Raw genomic sequence first — 15013 nt, forward strand, 5'->3', positions numbered from 1 at the left:
AACCTTTCACTTATTTTCTGCCTTTGCCACTTTGATGAAACTTGACGCAGCCGTGGAATCGTTCGATCTTAAAGTCACATGGAGCTCCTGAGGCTGAAACCGTCTCAACCTTAATAACTTTTATTCAAAACACAGATCTGCAGCTTATTTACTGAAGGCAGCTCCTTCATGTGTCTTTATAGACACATGATAATACTGTGTGTGTGTGTGTGTGTGTGTGTGTGTGTGTGTGTGTGTGTGTGTGTGTGTGTGTGTGTGTGTGTGTGCGTGCGTGCGTGCGTGCGTGCGTGCGGGGGAGTTGAAGGTATAAAGGTGCTGTGCGGCGAAACTATAAGACATTAACGGCAAAGTTTAAAAAGAAAAAGAAAAAAGAAAAAATAACTGCTATTCTCAATTTGTCCATTGGGGTCGTGGTGGAGCAGAAAACTGTTGACACACAACTCCAAACAGAAGAGCCGAGGGCGGGGATCAAACCCACAACCTTCTCGCTGTGAGACACATGCAAAGCCACCGTGGCACAAAGACCAATTTAATGGTGCTTGTATTGATCTTTTGAGCAATTTCCCGGTTTTTTTTTTTAAATAAAGTCCTAGAATTGATTCTCTGATATTTTAGTAAAATATTCTCTCATGTCATCTCCGTCTGTGAGGGCTTTCAGCGCCTTACGTTCTCCTCGAAGTTACATTTCTCTTTTCTGCAGTGACGTAATCGCTTTTTTACGTTCATCTGCAGCTTGTTTTTTTTTCTTCAGTAAATGCTCCTTGTTTGCTCTGGAAATGTCTTTGAACGTTACATTGATTAATGTTTCTCTCCATATAGCGAACACATTATTATTAATGGTGATTCTGTCTCTCCTATATTGTTGGCAGTGAAAGCAGATGTATCTGTCCACGCAGAATTAAACTACCTTCCTCCTAGACTTGTTTAGGAGTTATCCAAGGCTAGTGAGTCCGTTCAGTTCACATTACTACACAGATTTGGACATGGATGTACATTTAAAATCATTTATAGATCTTGACAAGTTGTTTTATATGAACTGTATTGGGATTATTGTTTATTGGTGAAATTGCACTTGTTTTTCTTAAGACATTTAATCTGTTTTGTAAAAAGAGAGGTCATTAAATGTCATTCAAACATTTCCATATGTACTTGTACTTCTTTGCACTAAAACAAAGGGAAAACTTGGAGTTTTCCATTTACATCCAATTATGAGTTATGATGCTCTGACTTTACTGCTCCGGCCCTCTTGAGTTCACATTGGGCTGCATGTGGCCCCGGACTGAAATGAGACCCCCTCCCCACCCCCAGCTTTTGAGTCAGAGGTCTCTCTTCCTCCCATTCTAAAGTCAATACAGCCTGAGAACAAACTGCTTAAGAAGTTTGCACAGCAATTTTTATATTTAAGTTGGATGTAAATCTCCAGGATGTTAAACAATATCAGAATATGTTCACATCCTTAGGGCTGCATTCAGTGATCTAAATGTGCTGACACTGCTGAATTCTGTCTGTCACATGGTTCCCTCCCTTGTTCAAAGTCCCATTAATAACCAGCTGGCAGTGACACAAGTTTGGATCTAAACCTAAATGCATCCTGATCTGAAGGTAGAGTGCTGCATCTTCATCAACTCTTACCTCTGATCACAAACTCTGGGTGGTGAGCAAAAGAAAGTGATGGTGGACACGACGAATGGATGAATGTCCCTGAAGAATGGCAGCACTCGTTCAGATTCTGCTCCATCTGTAGTGAGATCTTGTGGAGCCGAGCTGAGCGTCGCCAAACTAAGCAGCCACTTCCTGGTGACCTCAGATGATTTTGGAACTGATGTGACAATGAGACATCCAGACCTTCTTCCTAAGGGGAAGGGGACCCCAGAGTCTCAGGGGACTCTGAGGAGTCATGGTTTATGAATCAGTAGAAACCTTTCACTTATTTTCTGCCTTTGCCACTTTGATGAAACTTGACGCAGCCGTGGAATCGTTCGATCTTAAAGTCACATGGAGCTCCTGAGGCTGAAACCGTCTCAACCTTAATAACTTTTATTCAAAACACAGATCTGCAGCTTATTTACTGAAGGCAGCTCCTTCATGTGTCTTTATAGACACATGATAATACTGTGTGTGTGTGTGTGTGTGTGTGTGTGTGTGTGTGTGTGTGTGTGTGTGTGTGTGTGCGTGCGTGCGTGCGTGCGTGCGTGCGGGGGAGTTGAAGGTATAAAGGTGCTGTGCGGCGAAACTATAAGACATTAACGGCAAAGTTTAAAAAGAAAAAGAAAAAAGAAAAAATAACTGCTATTCTCAATTTGTCCATTGGGGTCGTGGTGGAGCAGAAAACTGTTGACACACAACTCCAAACAGAAGAGCCGAGGGCGGGGATCAAACCCACAACCTTCTCGCTGTGAGACACATGCAAAGCCACCGTGGCACAAAGACCAATTTAATGGTGCTTGTATTGATCTTTTGAGCAATTTCCCGGTTTTTTTTTTTAAATAAAGTCCTAGAATTGATTCTCTGATATTTTAGTAAAATATTCTCTCATGTCATCTCCGTCTGTGAGGGCTTTCAGCGCCTTACGTTCTCCTCGAAGTTACATTTCTCTTTTCTGCAGTGACGTAATCGCTTTTTTACGTTCATCTGCAGCTTGTTTTTTTTTCTTCAGTAAATGCTCCTTGTTTGCTCTGGAAATGTCTTTGAACGTTACATTGATTAATGTTTCTCTCCATATAGCGAACACATTATTATTAATGGTGATTCTGTCTCTCCTATATTGTTGGCAGTGAAAGCAGATGTATCTGTCCACGCAGAATTAAACTACCTTCCTCCTAGACTTGTTTAGGAGTTATCCAAGGCTAGTGAGTCCGTTCAGTTCACATTACTACACAGATTTGGACATGGATGTACATTTAAAATCATTTATAGATCTTGACAAGTTGTTTTATATGAACTGTATTGGGATTATTGTTTATTGGTGAAATTGCACTTGTTTTTCTTAAGACATTTAATCTGTTTTGTAAAAAGAGAGGTCATTAAATGTCATTCAAACATTTCCATATGTACTTGTACTTCTTTGCACTAAAACAAAGGGAAAACTTGGAGTTTTCCATTTACATCCAATTATGAGTTATGATGCTCTGACTTTACTGCTCCGGCCCTCTTGAGTTCACATTGGGCTGCATGTGGCCCCGGACTGAAATGAGACCCCCTCCCCACCCCCAGCTTTTGAGTCAGAGGTCTCTCTTCCTCCCATTCTAAAGTCAATACAGCCTGAGAACAAACTGCTTAAGAAGTTTGCACAGCAATTTTTATATTTAAGTTGGATGTAAATCTCCAGGATGTTAAACAATATCAGAATATGTTCACATCCTTAGGGCTGCATTCAGTGATCTAAATGTGCTGACACTGCTGAATTCTGTCTGTCACATGGTTCCCTCCCTTGTTCAAAGTCCCATTAATAACCAGCTGGCAGTGACACAAGTTTGGATCTAAACCTAAATGCATCCTGATCTGAAGGTAGAGTGCTGCATCTTCATCAACTCTTACCTCTGATCACAAACTCTGGGTGGTGAGCAAAAGAAAGTGATGGTGGACACGACGAATGGATGAATGTCCCTGAAGAATGGCAGCACTCGTTCAGATTCTGCTCCATCTGTAGTGAGATCTTGTGGAGCCGAGCTGAGCGTCGCCAAACTAAGCAGCCACTTCCTGGTGACCTCAGATGATTTTGGAACTGATGTGACAATGAGACATCCAGACCTTCTTCCTAAGGGGAAGGGGACCCCAGAGTCTCAGGGGACTCTGAGGAGTCATGGTTTATGAATCAGTAGAAACCTTTCACTTATTATCTGCCTTTGCCACTTTGATGAAACTTGACGCAGCCGTGGAATCGTTCGATCTTAAAGTCACATGGAGCTCCTGAGGCTGAAACCGTCTCAACCTTCATAACTTTTATTCAAAACACACAGATCTGCAGCTTATTTACTGAAGGCAGCTCCTTGGTGTGTCATTATAGACACATGATAATACTGTGTGTGTGTGTGTGTGTGTGTGTGTGTGTGTGTGTGTGCGTGCGTGCGTGCGTGTGTGCGGGGGAGTTGAAGGTATAAAGGTGCTGAGTTTCTTCCTCCAACATCATCCTGACACCGAAACCTGCTGCTGCAACATCAGCTCCTCTTCATCACCACTGAGGTCAGTGTCTAAACTTTGTTTGGTCTGATTCTGTGATGCCTGTACTGTCTGAATAAAAGCTTAGTGATCTGGACTCCTTCCATATCTCTATTCCACAGATGGCATCCTTTCTTCCGCTCCTCACGCTCCTCACTGTGGCTCTGGTGAGTCAAACACACACTCAGGTTCTTAGGGTTTCCTCCTTAATTCCAACTGTGTAGTGTTCTGTGCTTTCTACTTCATCTTCCTCACTTTCTCTCCTCCTGGGTTTATTTTCTTCAGATCTTCTTCATTCTCTTGTTGATATCTTATCAGGAATTTGACTCCATTGCTTTTTGATTTTCCCTCTGACTTTGTGTTTCTTCTTCCTTTACAGTTTGCCTCGGCTGAAGCAAGTCAGTCCTGCTTCCTTACTTTGATTACATGTTGTGCAAATGAACATGAACACAATCATTGATACATTTTGATTGATTGACTTGTTTTGTGTGTTAGGGCGCTGTCCTAGACATTGGGGTCATTTTAGGGGTCGTTGTTTCCATTTCTGTTCCGAGCCAAAGAGCATGCCTGACGCTGAGGTAACCAATCAGCTTCCAGCTGCTCTTTAGTGATTTCACCTTTAGTTCAGATGTTGAATTTTAAAGGTTCATTCAGACTCTTTTCTTGTTGTTTGATCTCTTTCTCTCCTTTCTCCTCTCCTTAGTCTGATTGCATGAAAAGGGGGGCACATTTGGTCTCCTACCACAACTATACTGAAATGTACACTTTGGCTCTCGCTTTACGAAGAAGAAGCCCACATGTCACCACCTGGACTGGACTACATGACGCCCTGAAGGTCAGTAAATTCAAAACTCAAGGCTTTCCTTCTCTGTGAGGGTTGATTGACACGTCTGTAACCTAACACAGCAAACAAAAGTACATCACTACAGTGCTGAAGGGCTTTCAGAGAGAATTTAGGCTTTAGAAAATGATGACTTTGACTTCACTCCATCTTAGAAAGACAAGAAATACTTTCCCTCCTCATTACATTTGTCAAAAGCACCACAGACCTCGGAAGTCTTCTTCACAGTGAGAGAACACAACAGGACGGATTCACCAAAGTTGTGTAGCACACTTGACTCTTATTGTGTTTGGTAACTTTATTCTCCCCACTGACTTTGCTTTCTCTGCCTTTCCTAACTGAAAAGCCGTCCTGCTACAAGTTGCCTGATTACATTCACTCTCTCTTCTGCACGAGTAGAGAACACGATGTAAATTGTGACTCAATCATCATGTCATCCTGTCTTAAAGTGACAGTGCACCATTTCCTGGTCTGGGTCTTCAATGGCAAAAACCCGTCCCGGTCACATTGGATTAATTATGGAGCTTTATGAAGTGTTAACAGTTAGAACGACACATAAGCTCAGAGTACACACATATACAAGTACCAACTATTCAATTAACAATCAATTTCCACATCCGTCCTCTTCCAGGAGGGTCGCTGGTTCTACACCGATGGCTCCAGATCTGACTACAAACGCTGGGCTAAGGGTGAACCCAACAACTGGAAGGAAGAGGACTGTGTGGTGATGTACAGCACAGGTACCTAATACTCCCTGTATCCAACCAGGGCCACCTGGGGCACCAGGGGGGACTGGATCTGGACTTGATCGTTTGTGCTGTTAGACCTAAAAATGCCACAAAGACAAAGAATGAAACCTTCATCACACAGACCACAAAGATCCAAACTGTTGTCTAATGTCTGACGTCTTTCCACAGCTCACCTCAACGACATCAGCTGTGAAGTTCTAAGACCCTACATATGCGCCAAACGCGCCAGACGCTGATCCACTGTGGAGGCGTTGTAATAAACATCAACAGAATCATCTCCCTCCTTCATTCTTAATCAAACTCAAGCTTTCATTGTGATGCTAAAGTTCTGGCTCTGTTCTGATTGTGGTGAGAGTGAAACCTGCTTTGATTCAATAAACTACTCGCATTCTAAATTTGGTTGAGCTTCTTTCTTTCTTTTAAGCTCATTTTAGTTTGTATTCTTTTTTTGGGATCCAAGCACAACATGCTGAAACGCTCAAATGTTGATTTGACCTTTTCTGCTAGATTTGCCATACACTCAAAAGAGGACATCTGTTCATTTAGCCAATATATGAAATGCATTTGCATTTCATATATTTGTTTTTTTTTAACTTATGATTCAAAGGTTTGCTTTTACCTGCTCTATTAAAATTACTCTTTAAGCGTTAGCTACAACTAAGCTTAGCCATTCAGATGAAATTCCGTATTGGGGGGGCTCACTGCCATTGATTCAAACATCACCCCCGTAATGAAATGCAATTCACAGTATTTAAACAATACTTCATGGAAACAAATGCCTTGTTTTCTACAGCATAGTGTTGTATTAATGGTTAACAGTATCATGCTGTCAGAATTTGGCTGCATTTTACAGAAATTTGTTACAGCGTAGCTTAATATGTGAAATACTGTAAAATATTGGACAATTAAAACACTTTGATATTTGGCTTACTTCGACCTACCTTGCCCTGGAATGTTGTGCAGCTGGTGTGACTCCTGTAAAACATCACATACAATAACTCAAAGGGCTTTACCAAATGTATTTCTGTTTAATGTTGTAGGGTCTAACCAGCATCTAGATTTGAGTGATCTGCTTAAATTGAATGATTAACCTGTCCATATAAATCCATATAAATAAACAATATATGAGCAGTACAAAACAAACAATATGAAATGTTAAGAGTATTAAAATAGTTTTAGTAGAGGCATGTGATTAAAAAATGAATGCAAAATCTCAATAAAGAAGAATCTTATTTGTGATTAAAAGAAAAAACTATTTAAAAATGTAATATTCCTCCTGGATTATACTACATACATTTCCGGGGCCCTCTGGTTGGCATTCAACCAATGGACACAGAGTGAGAACCACGTGAGTGCCATCACGCGGCGGACACCCATTCGGTAGGTGGCGGTATACACCTCTAGGGTCATTTTACGATCCTCTTTAAAGAAGTCGAAGGAGACTCGCACCTTTGCACAAGTGCAGTATCTAGCGCCGTAGCTAGTGCGGCTGGACGGAACAACGCAGCACGAAACCATGGACGGCAGAAGCTACGGTTCAGGTGCATATAAATGAATTGTTAATCATCACGTTACACATTGACTGGGCTCTAGAAACATGATATTGCTGTATGCTAGTTTTCTGTGTATACTCTTTTGGGACTAAATAGCCACCGAAGCTAATGTCTAGCTTGGCGGTCGAGGCAGGTGACGCCGAAGCGCAACTAAGCTAGCTTTCCTCTAATGTAGCTTCCTAGTAACGACGAGCTGGCCTGAAACGCACAAGAATTCCCCGCTGTGTTGTTCCAGTAATGTTTTGACTGAAGATACTCGGACGATACGGGGTTTTAATGCGTGTTTATGAAATTAAAACCCTGCTTGAAATCTGCGTAATCTCGATAGAAAATGGGGCGTTGGACGAAATTGCTATGTAGTATTTAAATGGAGGTTCAATCACCGAATCTACGACGACACTATTCAAGCAATCGGTCTATTTAACTGAACGTCTTGGTTGGTTGCTTCGAATTACATAAATGGGACACGGAAGTCTTTTGAATGATCTAGGTTGCGATTTGATTATTTTTTCGAATCCCCTTAGTCTAGAGTCTAAGTGATTACTGTCCAGTTTGTTTCTTGAAATGGCGCTAATGTTTTCACGTTTGTTGTCTTAAGGGTTACTCCAGTTGGGGAGGTGGAGGGTCAAGCAGCAGAGGTAAGCCAACACTTACAGTTTCATCACGGAGGTCAATCATGATGTGAGGATATGTGGCCTTTCACTGTTGTCCCTCTCCAGCAGTATTGCATTATTTATTTAGTTTTAATGTAGTTCTGAGGAAAGGAAACACACATCAGTACATTGTGTTCTCTGAAAACACACACACACCACCAGTGAAAACAGTGATATTGTGTGTGTGTGTGTCATCATATAGACATTACATACAGCGTACACAGTTAATTTAGGAGAGGGGAGGGGTCGTAATTCTGTCCCTTCTGTGTTTTTGTGCTCTTATATACGGAGATATAAATGTGCACAAAAGCACACAGTTTTGCTTTCATTTCCCTCCGGACTGCACACAACACAAGCCTTCAACACACTCAAGCTGCTTAACTAGACAGCATTGTTGCTTAGTGATTACATCATCAACAGTCCCCATCCCTGCACACAACCACTTTGATAAGCAGCTTTGTTTTATACAGTGGTTGAAGACTCTTATGACCTTTTAAATATAGGTATTGTTGTTAAATATACACACACATTTGTATAAAATGAAAACAATATTGTTGTCTCACCACCAATTTGTAAGTTTGAAGAAGCGTGGGGCGATTGTAACGATGTTAACACATTTGTACTCCCTGCTACGTTAGGTTCTGGCAGCTTTGACCTGTATGGGGGTGGTTATAAGGACTCCTTGTCAGGGCTCGGTGGCTATGGAGGAGGTGGGCACATGAAGAGAGGTCTCTCTGGGGCATCGCTGGTTTCATCCACAGGCACACACGCAGATGCAGTTATAGCCAAGATTAATCAGCGCTTGGACATGCTCACTCAGTTGGAGGGAGGAATGAAAGGGGGTCGTAGCGACAGGTAATACACCTTCTGTTGTTGTTTAACTGTGTTACCAGGTTAAGCCGCGCTGCCATAACATCTGGCAACATCACAAACACCATGATGGGACATATTTGCTGAAGTACAAAGCATATGAACAGATGTAACAAAATAGGCTTTTCTGGCACCTCACACTGCATTTATTCCTGAAAACAGTCCAGTGTGTAGTGTCCTTTCAACACATCAGCCCTCCCAGTACATGAAGCCATTGTGTTTTCAGTACATTTGTTTTTCTCTTTCATGAGATTCAGAAAAGTTATCTATATCGTACATGTTGCAGTTCAACATGAAAACAACTGGTGGAATCATTCTATCCATATGAGCCTGTATTTCAGCATGTATTTCCATCAAGAGTTTGACCACGTTTAATTCTATGGAACAAACAAAGAACCACCTCTGAGAGAGGTTACAAGCTTTTGTGTGCATTTTGAAAACTTCATGTGGTTGTAGAAAGAGATGTCATTGTCCTAGTGATAAATTGTCTAAGTTAGTAATTCCAGTTTACACGATAGGTCTAAATGCATGGGGTGTGATGGAGTGTGTGCATCTTGCTCAGAAGCATTGAATAGCTCTGCCTTTGAGGAAACTTTGAGTGCTCCTGATTTGCTGTTTCCTCTTGGATTGATTTCTGGGAGAGAGATAAATAGTGGTGTTCCCTCCTAAGCTTATACACCATGGCAATGTGCGACCCTCTGGAGACACTGTTATAGGCCAGGTGGTCTGTAACACATCAACATCCTTGCACACGAAGCCAGTCCCTTTTCAGCATTGCCTTTGTCCTGACTTTTAGTTTTAGTTGCTCACACACTGTTTCTTTCATCCTCCAAGTGACCTATCCCATGTCCTGACCTTTGGTTACTCAAGAGAGATGAGTTTCTTGGTTTTTCAGCCTAGTATTGCTATGTCAAGTGGAATCGTTTGTTGGATCCGTCAGTTGCATCTTTATCCAAAAACACTCAAGTCTCCAAAGCAAAGCTCAATTTATAGAATCCCTTCTTAAGTGCTGACACATAATTCAGTGACTTTTCAGGCCTTCCAACAATCTAGAGATATTGATTCTAATGGACCCCCTGCACCACCACCACCACCTAAGTTTGACAAACTGTCCTTAAGCTAGAGAGTGGATGGGAAAAGAAATTGCATTTCCCTTAACCTACGGGACCTCCAACAGAGAAGGTGGTTGGATGAGCTTCTGCAAACTTCATAATCAGAGAAAAACAGTGCCATATACTGCAAACTGTTAACTTGTTTTGGATTTGGAGTTTCTGGTCTCATGTGGTTCTAAAAGCTGGGAGTGACAAGAAAATAAAGGAAGAGTGAAAGTGAGACATGGAGGAAAAGGAAATGCAGGTGGAGAAATCCAAGCCTGACTGCCTCCCTCGCACTCTGCTCTTTATCATCCCTCTCCCTTCCTCCCTCCCGCAGGTTTGACCAGTACGAGTCATTTGACTCGCGCCCCTCCGCTCTCACCTCTTCCCGAGATCTCTACAGATCTGGCGGCAGTAGCTATGGTTATGGCGATGGCCGTGGGGACAGCATGCTGTTGGCTCAGCGTGGAGGCTCTGGCTTCGGAGGGGGAATGGGGCTTGGGGGAGGAGGAGGCTTCGACAGCCCCTCCTCTTCCTATGGAGTCGCTAAGATGCGACACAATATGAGGGAGTCCTTCACCAGTGGCCAGGGAGGCGGTTCTGGAGGTGGAGCATGGGCCGGAGCAGGCCGACGTTCCCCCAGAAGGGGTGGAAGTGCCGGGGGCCGAGGAGCTGGAGGGTTTGGAAGCCGCAGGTCTGACCCCACTCCATTAGGCGGAGGTGGGCGAGGAAGCGGTAGTGGTGGCCAGTCCCACCGTGGCCACTCTCCAGGAGGTGGTAGGGGCAAGCTCCCATCCCTCCTTTCCCACCGCATGTACCCTGAGAGTGGGGGTTTCCATCAGGGTTCCACTCAAGGGCCTCACGACTTTCCTGGGAGGCATTTTGGAGGGGGCCCACGGGCTGGCCGCCAGCGAGGCCGAAAGAGACCCCTTAACAAAGTAAGCACCTCCAGCCAGGTTAGGATGCCCCATCACACTGGGTGTAACTTGAGCCCTTTATAAAAAAAACTTCCTTATGTACCCGCATCAGACAAGTCAAGTCAGCCTCACGTGCTCGTATTTGCTGTGTAATAAAAGCAACTTGTCCCAAATCATCTCTAATTTAATCATCACTCGCCCTTCCCCCTCTGCCCGGCTCAGATTCATTTTGGAGCTAAAATGCCCCCTGTGTACATTAAGTGCCCAATGACAACCCACAGTGTACACAAGCTCACCATTGCCCTTATTTTATTTGGATTTTATTTTTGTTTTGCCCCACCCTTGGGTAGTCCAAGGTATCAGACTTGATTAAACACTAATGTTAAAGGACTGTCCAAAGAAGGGAGAGATTTCACTTGTGCCAAATTGGATTTGACAAGTCTAGAATTTACAGATGTGTGTGTGTGTCTCTGTATGTGTGTGTGTGTGCGTGTATATATAACACTGGCTGTGTTGTCGTATGTTTCTGCCAACATGTCCATGTCTAAATGCAAATTGATTTTGTTGACTTAAAGCAGGGGAAACCACAGCGTGATGGGCAGAAGAAGAGAAAACAGATGCTCACTCCATCTGATGAGCCAGAGTCAAAAATTAACAAGACGGAGAACACAGAGTCAGAAGCTCCCAAAGGTGCTCTCCAACACACAGGACATACAGTACATGACACCATAGAGATAAAACTACTACTTTGCAAACCACATTTCCATCTTGATTTCTGCTTATGGTCTTTTTGATGGCTCATGCTAATGTCCCCTGCTTCCACCACAGAGCAAGTCGAGAAAAACGGTGATGAAACTGAAGCAAAGACCGAACCTGATGTGAGTGATTTCATTTGTTATAAGTCTCTGACAGTAACTAACTCTATTTATTACTTTTTATAGTCTATATTATGTTATTCATAAACCTCCCGTCTGCTTATCTTCTCCTCATCACAGGACAAGGACACAACTCCTGTTGAAGATGGAGAGAAAGGTGAGCTCACAGTTGCTCTTGGCTGTTCCTGCACTGTATAGGTGTCTTAGATTGCGTCTTCGGTGGGACTGTAAAAATGCTTTAGCCGTCTTCATCAGCTCCTATATGATAATCAAGTTGTTACGGGTATGCTTACTCTCTGCGCTCTCCATCCTCAGATGCACCCAAAGACGAAGACGACTCCCAGACGAAGAAAAAGCAACAGGGCAGACAAACTCCGACCCCAGGTCTGGACAAGCACCCCAAAATGAGAAAGAGGAGGGGCTTCCTGGAAAGGTGAGGGGAAATGTAACTGCAGACCACTGAGCCCGGCACAGGCTTGACCTCCCTTAAACGTTACTTTGCGTCTCTTGTCTTTTATGTCCATTGATGAATCATTTAGTTTAGGGAGCAAAGGGATATTTCACAGTAAAGACCATAAGTGAAGCAGCTGTTTAAACCCTCATTTGTAAACTAAATTGGTGATAGAAGAGGAAACGTGCGTGGTTTGTCAGTCTATGCTGTGATTGAGCCTCCCAATGCATGCTTTCTACATTGCAATATTAGCAGAATAACAAGTCTTTCGGCAGCAGTGTCCTTGTATTGACCAATTTTCTTGTAGCTCTCCTGTGCTTTACTATGGTAAGACCGGCTCACATGTAGTTGGTCTCCACCTAGGTGTCGCCGCAATAGTGTTCACAAGCATTGCGAAACAGCCCAAATGGCCCAAATTCATCCAATTCAAATGTATAATTATACATTGTGTGCCTTTTGAAGAGTTGGGTTCGCAGGCTAAATGTCCTCCGTGTCATTTTTGCTTTATTCAGGGTGATGTTTGCGTGCTCTGTGTGCAAGTTCCGTTCATTCTACAAGGAGGAAATGGGGGCGCACATGGACAGCCGCTTTCACAAGGACCACTTCAAGTTCCTGTCCGGCCAGCTTTCCAAGCCCACCACAGACTTCCTACAGGTGACTCCAATTTGACCGACATCAACACATTGTACCCTAGATACAATGACATTACTAGAGACACTGATGAGCTTTCTTTGGGTTGTAGGAGTATTTGCAAAACAAGTTTAAGAAGACGGAGCAGAGGGTGGATCAACTGGAAAATCACAGCGCTGCCATCTGCCAGGTGTACAAAGAGCAGGACCTCCCCAATAATGCTCCACGGGTTCTTTATCATGCTACCCTTGTTCTATGACTTTTTTCTGCCTTCCCTGCTTCGTCTTGGGAACACGTACCTGCCTGTTTGATACGTAGATGCTGAGGAGAGACCACTTGACTTATTTCAGCCATTTCCTGTTCTCATTTGGATCGAAAACATCTGGTCTGACAAACAAATATTTGAAAATGCTGAATGGCTTGAAATGTTTGAATGTTCTATCTGCCTGTAAGTCTGAAGCTGGAGGGGCCTGAAGGCATCAGAATAGGTGTGAGGTGTTAATGGGGCTTTTAAAGCTAAAAACTGCTGAATGTTCCAGAAAATATCAAAGATTTTAACATAAAGTGATAATGTCCTGAACACTCTGGGCACTTAGATGTATGAATGGTGTCTGTAGGTCTGAAGTGTACAGAAGTAGAGGGACCAAACCTACGGAAGAACATCAGAAGCAATCACTGCAATGAATGACAGGTAATATTAAACAAAGTTTAATATGTTTACTCGTTATTCATTCAGTCATTCATACGTGCCCAACTCACAAAGTAGCTGTTGGTGAATCAGTCACGTGGTGCTGCAGGTTCGAGGGCTTTGAACGTCACCAACAAGCCTCGATTTGCGCTTCACAAAAATCTTCCTGCATTATTCGACACACGCTTCGAAGCCTCGACACGGAAGGAGACATCACTAATTTATTTATTGGCGTCACCAACATCCATCATCCATTAATTCAATTCAAAGCTTCAAACACCAAAGTCATGGTGTCACTATAATCACTGCCTGTTTTGCATTTATTGTCCACTTGATGGCAGAGTAGAGGAAATGAAGCAGTGTAAAGCCTCGGCCCATGTGTCGAGCAATTGGATGGAAAGCTTCAACGCTTCATGAAGCTTCATCTCGCCACTTTTACCTGTGCAGCATCAGCAACCGCAAAAAAGACAGCTGTTGTCATGGCAGCTCTGTGGAACTCTGGGAAGGATCTCTGACCAGAATTACTTCTGTCTGACTTTGTTTTCCTGCCTCTGTAGTCCAGTCACACACTTCCGGTCTTGTAGACAATAGACAGTTTCCCACTGCCAACACCAAACAAACCCAAGCCGGACTCTCATTAACCTCAATCAATATGGCATCAGCAGTAAACTCCAATAAAACCTCACAGAAACCAAAACATGAATGATTCAGTTAGTTTAATATGTTTACCTGTCATTCATTGCAGTGATTGCTTCTGATGTTCTTCCGTAGGTTTGGTCCCTCTACTTCTGTACACTTCAGACCTACAGACACCATTCACACATCAAAGTGCCCAGAGTGTTCAGGACATTATCACTTTATGTTCAAATCTTTGATATTTTCTGGAATATTCAGCATTTTTACGCTTTAAAAGCCCCATTAACACCTCACACCTATTCTGATGCCTTCAGGCCCCTCCAGTTTCAGACTTACAGAGAGAACATTCAAACATTTCAGACTTTCTTTGAGCCATTCAGCATTTTCAAATATTTCATGTTTTTGTCAGACATCCCAAGTTTAAAATACCTCAGATTTTAAAGATTTCTCAGCCTTCGTGCGTGTGTGTGTATTGTGTCCTGTTAGAGTGGAGACATCTGCAACAGCTGTAAACATCCAGAAGATTACAGGACACATTCATTGTTGGGACTTTTACTGGTCTCAGTTGAATCACTTCATGAATCTCTGCTGTATAGAGACTCTGCAGCCTGAGAGGTCAGAGTTCACAGGACGCTGTAGTACAAACCAGCGACTCCACCAGGAATAGAACCTGGTACTTCCATCAGGCTGATGGTTGTGTTACAATAGGAGTTTGTGAGGTTGCTACAGTGGAGACATGAAGCATGACGGACTGCAAAGAAATGAGCTTCACCTTCAGACTGCTGGAGTAAAGCTGAGTGACAGATACTAAACAGGCTGAGTCCATGTTAAAACAGATTTACCCAATTTTTTTGGAGAAGTTTAGTTCAATGTCACTATCCACACCCAGGCCTGATTA

The 15013-nt window shown here is 43.0% G+C and overlaps 2 protein-coding genes across 3 annotated transcripts; both read left to right on the plus strand.

Moving 5' to 3' along the window:
- The first annotated feature begins 4144 nt into the window (after positions 1–4144).
- Positions 4145–6128, plus strand: LOC142997030 (galactose-specific lectin nattectin-like). Its single transcript, XM_076148195.1, has 7 exons — positions 4145–4182; positions 4281–4325; positions 4538–4556; positions 4654–4736; positions 4862–4993; positions 5631–5739; positions 5917–6128. The coding sequence occupies exons 2-7, from the start codon at positions 4281–4283 to the stop codon at positions 5982–5984; spliced, it is 456 nt and encodes a 151-aa protein (XP_076004310.1). The 5' UTR covers positions 4145–4182; the 3' UTR covers positions 5985–6128.
- Positions 6129–7184: 1056 nt separating this feature from the next.
- Positions 7185–14571, plus strand: LOC142996959 (uncharacterized). Of its 2 annotated transcripts, none has more exons than XM_076148091.1 (10): positions 7185–7289; positions 7900–7939; positions 8593–8809; positions 10256–10856; positions 11411–11525; positions 11664–11713; positions 11831–11867; positions 12026–12143; positions 12674–12815; positions 12904–14571. In XM_076148091.1, exons 3-10 carry the CDS (start codon positions 8673–8675, stop codon positions 13048–13050), a joined length of 1347 nt encoding a protein of 448 aa, XP_076004206.1. In that variant the 5' UTR covers positions 7185–7289; positions 7900–7939; positions 8593–8672; the 3' UTR covers positions 13051–14571. The 2 variants fall into 2 exon arrangements, with proteins under 2 accessions (XP_076004206.1, XP_076004207.1); XM_076148092.1 differs by having other exon boundaries at positions 11414–11525.
- The last annotated feature ends 442 nt before the right edge of the window (positions 14572–15013 follow it).

Source organism: Genypterus blacodes, unplaced genomic scaffold (assembly GCF_046128005.1).
Source record: "Genypterus blacodes isolate CSIRO-AG114 ecotype Tasmania unplaced genomic scaffold, CSIRO-AGI_Gbla_v1 ptg000039l_1, whole genome shotgun sequence".
NCBI classification, from domain to species: domain Eukaryota; kingdom Metazoa; phylum Chordata; class Actinopteri; order Ophidiiformes; family Ophidiidae; genus Genypterus; species Genypterus blacodes.